We start from the raw sequence: 9047 nt of genomic DNA on the forward strand, positions 1-9047 counted from the left end.
GCGGCTCCGGGCACCGACCTGCAGCTGCGTGGCATAGTGCCCCAGCTTGATCTTCAGCAGGAACCCGTCCTCGCCCACTTGGTGATCCGCCTTCTTCTGCAGCTCCTGGATCAGCCCCTCCAGCAGCTGGGTGGCTTTGAGGTTCTCCTGGGGGTTATCGAGGTCGATGGAGTCCCTGGCACAGAGAGAGAAGGTGGGGGGCAGGGCTCAGCCGGGGCCCGACCTGCCCGCCCCAGCTCGGCGCAGGGACTGTATCTGCTGGGGGAACCCAACCCCTGCCAGTAAGGCCCCCCGGTGTGTCCGTCCCTCAGCAAACGGGGACGATCCAGCCAACCCGCCACACAAAGCCCAGAGCGAATGGGAGCAAAGCCCCGCCCTGAGCCTGCCCCGCTGGCCCCACCATGGGACCTGCCGAGTGTTCCTGGGGTGACTCCTCGTCACTGTCTGGGCTGAGTGAAGTTGCGAGCCCAGCCCTGATGCCTTTCTGCCAGCTCCCCTCGTGCAGGATCCCTCACGAGGCAGCTTCACGGGGAGTCTAAGTGCCCTGAGGTTCGACCGGGGCGGCTGCAAAGTTAGCAAGGCTGATGCACGGCACTGGGCAAAAGGCTTTACAAGTGATGACTGGTTAGTGCAACCCGCGTGCCTACAGAAGGGTAAACTGAGGCATAGCTAACCGGCAATGGGCCCCGGATCTGTGCTCAGACCACTAGGCCGTGCTGCCTGTCTCTGTCATAGCCAAAAGCAGCATTTACCTTTTTTAACTGATAAAACAAACAGTGGGGTGGGGGTGGGAAGCGTTTGACAGAGGACGCACGCCCCAGCCTGGGGACAGAGCCGGGATGCAGCGTTCATGTGGCAGCACCATTCTAGACCCCTCGTACTGCAGGGGGAAGAGGAGAGGGGAGTTAGGTGAACCTCCTGCAAGCAGCAAGGAGCCCCGTCAGCAGCCGCCCCCCCAGCTCCACTGTGCAGCCCCTGGAGGAAGAGATTTCACTAGCACGGTGACAACAGCATGGAGCGGGGCGGGCTCACCTACCATGCCTGGCTCTCGATCCACTGCGACAGGTAATGCCGCACCTCGATGGGGAAGTGCTGGCCGTACAGCGCCTGCATCTGGCGCAGGGCCTCTCCCTGCAGCTGCTGGGCCTGGATCCACAGGGCCATCGGTCAGAACCTGGTGGAGGCACACGACAGTTACCCAGGAAGGTTCTTCCCCTACTTGAGGATTTGCAAGCTCAGTGGCCATTGTCTCTCTGGGCTACGTGCCTACAGGAAAAGCAACTTATCTGCCTCCCTCACGCCCTTTCCTGTCTAGTCACTCAGCAGCGGGGCACAGGATCTGATCTACTTCCAGAAGGGGATGTGAAGAAAGGGAGGGGACGAAGGTGCTGGCAGAGGGAACCTGCAGCAGGAGCTGACCGCCAGCCTGGCCCAGTCAGTGTCCCTGAACGACTGGAGAAGCCACCAAGCGTCACCACCCCAAAGGGACAGATGCTGCTCCGGGGAGATGGGGCAAATCAAAGCTCAGGTCCAGCTCTACCCAGGAACTCCCAATTTCTGGGGCCCTGTTGCAGGCCCGGCAGGGCCTGGCTCTCCAGAGGGCAGGGGCTGAGCAGTCCCTAAAGCGTCTCTCAGACAGGACCCCCAAGTCCCCTTGAGCTCTCCAAGACATGGGCCAGGGTTCTCACCCGGAGGAGTGCTGGTGAAAACGAAGCAGGTAAACTAAACTCAGCTCCAGGTTCCCCAAACGAGAAAGGAGCAAACACCATTTGCTCGCCGCCTCCTCCACCACACCCTCATCCCGGCAGGAATTCCTGCGGGGCATCTCCCGGCAGAGACTGATTCCGCTTTCAGGAAACCAGGTGCCCCTTTGCCGAAGAGCGGAGCGAGCGATGCAGGGGCGGTGGCGGTGCCGGGTTTGACTTCACGCCCAGGAGCCGGCCCCACGCACAAAGCTTAGCACGCGGGTCACCCCTTCCCTTCCCCTGGATCCTTATGCTGAAGCCAAGAGGGAGTTTCTCACGGTCCAAGAGGGATTCGAATAGCTAGAGCCTGACCCCCCCATGCTGCATGAATCCCCTCCACCCGCCGGTGCGGGAAACACATGCAAACCATCCCCTTGGAGCTCTGTCCGGTCAGGCATGGCCCAACCCCAGGTCAAGCTAGACCGAGGGAATTCTGGGAACTGTAGTTCCTAGGGAGGGTCATGGGAATTGTAGGCTAATGCAAGGCATGCTGGGAGGACTTGCTGGGGAATATAAGGTGCAGAAGGGCTCCTGGGCAAGGCAGTTGCAGCTCAGGAGAGAGAGCGGGTGGAGGGGCAGTGGGGCAGGTACAGGACAGGGTTTCTGGGGAGGCCTAGGGACAGGCCGGTGCTGCCACCTGCACTGGTTTGGGGGTCCCAGCCAGGGGAAGCCCCTTCCCACATCAAGATGGGTTGGGGGGGACTGAAGAGTGCCAGGCCCGGGGCTGGGAGGCCGAAGGCGCATTTGGGGAGGTTTAGCTCTCCTGGCAGGGGGAGGCTCGTCTACCTGAAGGGAAGCCAGCCAGCCGGAGGGGCACGCAGCCCTGCTCCAGCGAGGGACGTGAGGCCCAGCTGTATCCACCAGCCAACACCAGCTATGTGCCCGTGTGCAAGCGGAGGGCTCGGGAGCGCGCGAGACGAGGCGCTCCAGGTGTACGGCAAATGCTCTGTGCTACCCCCTGGGGCCCGGCTGTACCTGGGTTCCCCGACGTGGCTGCATTTCTATAGTGCACATGGGGGCCCAGGGTCTGGATGGCCTAATCTGGCAAGTAAAGCGAGCCCCTTTTGGCGTTAACTGCCTTGGTCTAAAGGGAGAACTCGCGAATAGCCGGCACCCTCAGCCCCTCCTCCACACGCTTCGCTTCACAACACATCCTGGGCCCGCTTCCCACGGGGTGACCGAGCCCCGGTCGGCGGTAGCCAGAGCTGGAGCAGTAACGGGTGAGCTCTCTCCAGCACGCAGCCTCCCTCTTCTCGCTGAGCTAGTGCCCCGATGAGGGCGCGTCTGCCTTGGGGACACGCACCATTCAGCCCACGGCATGACTTGGCCCTGGTTTGGGTAGGCCAGTGCCGAGCTCTGGGGATGCCCATTCTGAGCTAAGCGCCGCTTGGTCTAGATTCACCCAGACAAGGTTTAAGCTAAACCAAAACAAATGTCCACACAGGGGTTGCACCAGGGCTACTCAATTGGTTTAAATTCACCCCACAGGCTAAACCTGGGCAACTAGCCAATGCGCCTGCAGCCAGCACTCCCCACTGCGCTCCTGGCAGCCCCACCAAGGCAGGGCAGGAGACAAGCTCGGTGCAGGGGACGTGCGACTGTAGCACTTGTCCACTCCTGCTCCTTTAGCAGACGCAGCTTCCTAGTGCAGTTAACAGGACTCGCCTTCCCTGGCGGCTGACCGAGATGAGCCCCGCTGAGACTGAGCCACCTCGGGCTGCGGGCGTCTCCTGTAGACACACAGCATTCCCAGGATGCTAGAGCGGGGGCTGTTTCTTCATCCCTCCCCCCCCGGCGCTGCATAAACATGCGTCTCCTGCATCTCCCTGAGCCCCCATCCTCATCTCCCTGCCCCGTTGGTGCCTGCGGTTCCGACCGCCCGTTAACTCGGGCGAAACACCCGTTACCCGGCAGGCACGTTACCCGAAGTTACAGCGAGTCCAGCCAGACACCTGCTGGCCATGCTGCATGGGGCTGGCTCCCTGCCAGCTCAGCTCAGGTGGAGACAGTGCTAAATTCAGATCCAAGGGCCCAGGGAGTGGCATTAATGTTAAGACTGGAGTCCTGCCCTGCACAACCATGATCGCTCCAGCTCTCCTGCCCAGGGAGCTGCAGTCTTTGCTTAGTGGGCATTAACCGGACATGGTTAAATCAGAGCTCCTCTCATTCTTGCTTCACACTCACCCTCCCACACACACAGACAACCCCATCGACAGCTCCCCTTGCGTTCTGCCAGCCAGCCAGGCAGCAGGACTCCGACCAGCCAACACATGGGCGCATGTCCCCGTGGCCTCTGCCCAGGGAACCCGTGAGAGGCCTGGGGTGGGGATGCATTTCAGGAAGAGACTCTGCACAGAATGTCACTCATAAGCTGTCCGTGCCAGCATCTGTCCAAGGCCTAGGAGGCTTTTACTAGTTGGGCAGCAAACTCACTCCTTCCAGCACGGAGCAGTGGCCCTGGCCACAAATCTCTCTCTCGGCGCCGGGTCAGAAGCTGCTGGTCCCTTCCCCGAGTGCAGGGGATACTCACGGCAGGAACAGGTGTTCTCCTCGCTCTGCCCTGCCCCATGCAACGCCCTGGCAGCGCCTTGCCAGCCACCTGGGCACCCCAACCCTGGGCACCGAGGGGGATCCTGCCTCTTGGCAAAGGGTTTGCGCCCGCAGGGACAGCCCAGCGCTGCTGCTCCACGGGCTGCCCTGCTACAGGAAGGAGCCAACAGCAGCTATTTCCTTCCAAAATGTCAGCTGCCTCTCGCAGACCAAACAGCAAGCACTGGGCTCCTGGCAGCTTCCTCCCCGCCGCTGCAGCGAGCGCGCGGCCGTGCGCAGATCCAGCCACGCTCGCTGGGAGCGCCAGCGCGAGGCCTCGTGGGGCCGGCAGCAGCACAAGTGTCAGAGGGTCACATTACAGCCATGCTCCTTGCCCAAGAGGTATTTATATTTTTTGATCTGGGAGGACGGAACAAAAGGAAAACAGCTGGAAACTAGCACTTTCGGCTAATCCTGATTTACAGTTCTGGCTTTAATGTGACTGGGACGTGACATGGGCTAGGCCGTGTGTGGCAGAGAGACCCCTGCGTCCTCTCGGTTTGCCAGTGCCTCACAACTGCAGGCTGAGGAACTGCCAACAGGGTCAGTGTGCCCCCTCTGACAGCTGGGGAGATGGAGGCAGGCACTAAGTGACTTGCCCAAGGCTGTGGAACAAATCTGTGTCGGAGGCAGGATTGGAACCCACAAGCTCTGGGCTCCCAGCCCTTTGCCCGTGACGATGGGTACTGGAGGGGAGACTTCCAGCTCAGGGGGATACACCTACACTAGCTATGGCGAGAACTAGCATGCCAAGAACAGCCGCGCACACGCCAGGCAGCAAGAGATTGTGCTTCGGGCGGGCAGTGTTCCCATCCTGCTGAGGCTACCCTGCCGTTCGCAGCACGCTGGCTCAATCCGCACGAGTGGGGGTATGTCCACCCGAGCTGGAACTCACAGCTCCGGCCGGGACGTGCGCTGAGGCAAGAGACCAGCGCCGGCAGATGTCCATGGGGCTGGAGGGAGGGGCTCAGACCTGGGAGCTCCTGGGGGTGTGGGAATGAGCCGTAACGCCCGTGAAGCGAGGTGGGGTAGAGACCGCATGCCCCTTCCGACCCCAGTTGCTGCCTGTCTCATGAGGGTGGCACAGTCCTTGGCACTGCCCCAAGTGGGGTGGGTTCTCCCCACCTGCAGCTTGGTCTCGAAAGCACCCACCCAGCCAGGGGCCTGTCCGAAGGAGGGAGTTGCAGGGATCTCTGTGTGTCTCTCTCTCTCCTGCGGACCAGCGCCCGGGAGCCTGCCAGCCCAGAGCAGGGAGCAGCTAACCTTGGGCTGGGTCTCTGCTGTGCAGCAGTTTGTGGCAGCTAGACAAGTAGGTCACTAGAGCAGGCTTCCTCCTTCCTGAAGGGCGGGAGCTGCCCCCGTGGGCACCCCTCTGCAGCAGGCACCGGGGAGAGACGTGGCGCCAGCTGCCCAGCGAGAAAGGGGCTGGTCCGAGAGCGTGAATCCAACACCCCCGTGGATTAGGGATTTCCAAATGCAGCTAAACGGCTCAGACACTCCCTGAGGGGGGCAGCCCCTGGGGACAAAAGGAAAAGCCACAAGATCAAACCAAGCACTGCACAGCTAGCACCTGGCCGCCGACGCCTCCCAGAAACACGCAGGGCGGCCACTGGCCACCACAAATAGATGAAGCAGCTACACGGCCAGGCCTGAGGAGTAGCCGTCACTTTAACCCTGGGCTGTCTCAGCAATTGTCAGCCCGCAGGTCCCAAGCAGCTGCCCCTGCGAAGGAAAGCAATGCTGAGCTATGGGCAGAGGGAGGGGAGTGGGGCCATGCGGGGACAGGTGGCTTCAGCTTCTGTTTACTTCAATTACTGACTTTCCTTCCCTTTTTAAAGCGCTCCGAGCCCACAGCAGAAGGCTGTTACACAGGGCGCAGGCAAGCAGCAGGGGGCTAGGTCAGTTCACATATGGAGGAAAAGGAGTCAGGACACCTGGGTTTTCTTCCTGGCTCTGCCTCGGACACCGTGGACAAGTTACTTGGCCTCTCTGCCTCGGTTTACCCATAGGATTTGCCTGGCCTGGTTCCTGAGCTCCTGGGGCGAAAGTTGCAAATGGCAGGGTATTTCTGCAAGTCACTTGCAAACCAGATCTGCTCTAGGAATGATTTGGGGGCAGGTCTCTGGTGTGTCACAGGAGCTCAGACGAGAGGATCACAATGGCTCCTCCTGGGCGAGGAACCTAGGAAAAGATTTATAGATCCAAAATGGGGAGTCACTGGATTTCTGCCCTGAGACCATCTGCAAGTTTCTGCTACATTCAACCCCTACAGGGTGCACCAGGACCAGCCCCTTGACTACTGCAGAGGGTTATAAAACTCTCAGGAAGAATTCCAACAGAGCCTCTTTTCCTCACACAAGTCCATTCCAAACACAGCACGAGCCGCTGCAATCTACTCTGGGAAAGGCACAATCCTGGTTTCTCTGCAACATTCGATTATCTTCCCTTCCAATTGCAGAAGGCTCCCTTCACTTGCTGATCTCTCATGTGAGGAAGCCAGAAAGCTTTGCCAACCCACAGAGCAGTGGGGGGCAACCAGTGGCCCGCAGCCCATCAGGGTAATCTGCTGGTGGGCCGCAAGACAGTTTGTTTACATTGACCGGCCGCCCGCAGCGCCCAGTGGCCGCGGTTTGCTGTTCCCGGCCAATGGGAGCTGTGGGAAGCGGTGCGGGCTGCAGGTTGCCCACCACTGCCGCAGAGCAACAAACATAAAATTGGGGCCAACTTCCCAAGCTGGGAGGCCACCACCGTCAGGAACACTCCACGTCAAGTCTGTGCTGAGCCCTGCACTATGCAATGTGTGTTGCTGCTACAGGCCAATTCTGCTCTGGGCTGGCTCCCCACCTCCTTTCCCACCCACCCCCCCGCTCCCTAAGAAAAGGGGAAGGGTGGACAGGTTTCTAGACTCTTTATCCATGCCCCTCTCTGCAAGGGAGCAGCACGTCTCCTTGGACTCGTGGGAGAAGGATGTGCTGCTCCAGTGGTTCCTCTCTCTCCCAGGGCAGGAGCTGTGGGAAGAGGATGCACAATCATCCGAGGGAGCAGAGCCGCCGGGGGCTCGGCCGTGGGGGCGGGGGCTGTCATGGCCGTGCCTAGAGCCCCCGTGCAGGAGCAGCTCTGCAGACAGTAATCCGGCCGGGAGGACGCGACCGGGCGGCTTAGCAAGCCCTGGGGAAGCCTAATCTCTGCTATTAATGCCAGCGCCCCTGTCGTGGATAAACCCAGACACGGATTAGACAGGCCTGGGTGGCACTTTAATAATGGCCCCCGTGGCCACGCGGCCCAATTCCCCTCGCTCCGGGGGGGCCACAGGGGCTTGATCAGCTGGAGCCAGTGAGGCACAAAGCAGGAACTCACCAGTGTACAGGCCCTGCCACAGCCCAGGGGCTTTCCCTGCTCAGACGGGATTTCCCAGGGCAAGAACTCCGAGCCGGCCGCCTCCTCGGCTCAGCCAGCTCCATCCCATCCAGCCACTTCCCTTCTCTCAATGGTCTTGAGGGGGCGAGCAGGGGAGTTGGCAAGTCTGGATTCTCTAGCGCATCACCCGGTCCTGCTCCTTGGCACAAATCTCCTGCACCTTTCCAAAACCAAATGGGGTTAGGTACCTGGCCCCTAGCCCAGCAATTCACGTTAGTCGGGGCTTCTGCCCACTGGACTCCCTGGCTGCGCTCTGCCTTGGCATCTTACACACTGGTCGGGAGCAGTGCCATGTCGCTGGACTTACCTGTCAACTAGAACCAGGAGCAATTTGCCAAGACTTCGCGTGCGGCTCAGGCTGTCGCTGGCATAGCCAGGACGTCTGCCTTAGCCAGGCTGCTCATCTCCCCGCAGATCCCGCGGGTGTCCCGGAACACGGCACTCGGGTAAGATCCTGGACTCACAAATGAATCCCAGTTTGGGACTCGGGATGCAAATTCCTTCTCAAGATTATTCCCACGCTCTGTGCACGTCGGCTTGGACGCAGGCGTCTGTTTCTTTTACAAGCTGTGATTTCTGGCTCCACTCCCGTCAGGGAGTGTTCAGATAATGAAGACCGACTGGCTTCTGAGCTCCCCCTTCCTCATGAGAAGCACTTCACCTGTGACGTCTGGGCTGCACCGGCGGGTTGGGGGATCAGGGCAGCTCCAGCGAAAGCGTTCAAACCACCCTTAGGAGACGGGCACTCGGGGGTGTCCCTGCATCACTGCTACCTTGGTTACTGCGTCTTGTGGTTATTGCAGCATGAGTCAGCTCACGGCTGGGCAGTTAGTTCTCGGATGCCTGGCATTTCTGCTCAGCTGGCTGGCAGTGCTACAAAATTGTTTGAGTCATAAGAAAGGGCTGCTCTCCACTCACAGGAGCCCAGTTGGCAGCCAAGTGAAAGGACGCGTATCCCAGCAGAAGGGGATGGCTTAGGGGGCTAGGCACCAGGTATGAAATTCCTGCACTGGAACCTGAGTTCTCTACCTTTCAGACGAAAGGTTTGAAGCGTGATCGGACGGACCCAGCCTCTCACCTCTCAACGGCCAAGGGGGAGAGTTCCAGGCACCAGACTGCCTTTCCAGCTGAAATATTAAAAAAAAAAAAAAACCACAACACTCGAATCTTCTCCAAATGGACACTGGGCTCCTTGGAGAGTGGAGGGGTCGGTTACAGCTGCCTGGACCGAAGAGCCTTTCTCCCCACATCTGTTCAGCAGTCTGCCGTCCCCTCCCCAGAGGTGGCTGCATTTTC

The 9047-nt window shown here is 60.1% G+C and overlaps 1 protein-coding gene across 1 annotated transcript in view; it reads right to left on the minus strand.

Annotated features, from left to right (window-relative positions):
* LOC117870579 (signal transducer and activator of transcription 5B) overlaps window positions 1-8634 on the minus strand; it is a 33921-nt gene extending 25287 nt beyond the window's left edge. Inside the window, exons 1-3 of the mRNA XM_034757775.1 lie at window positions 8059-8634; window positions 1037-1174; window positions 19-175 (exon numbers count right to left, since the gene is read on the minus strand). Coding sequence (XP_034613666.1) covers window positions 19-175; window positions 1037-1164 — 285 coding nt within the window. The 5' untranslated portion in view covers window positions 1165-1174; window positions 8059-8634. The remainder of the gene's footprint in view (window positions 1-18; window positions 176-1036; window positions 1175-8058) is intronic.
* Between the last annotated feature and the right edge of the window lie 413 nt (window positions 8635-9047).

This window comes from Trachemys scripta, unplaced genomic scaffold, assembly GCF_013100865.1.
Source record: "Trachemys scripta elegans isolate TJP31775 unplaced genomic scaffold, CAS_Tse_1.0 scaffold_40, whole genome shotgun sequence".
In the NCBI taxonomy this organism is placed as follows: Eukaryota; Metazoa; Chordata; order Testudines; family Emydidae; genus Trachemys; species Trachemys scripta.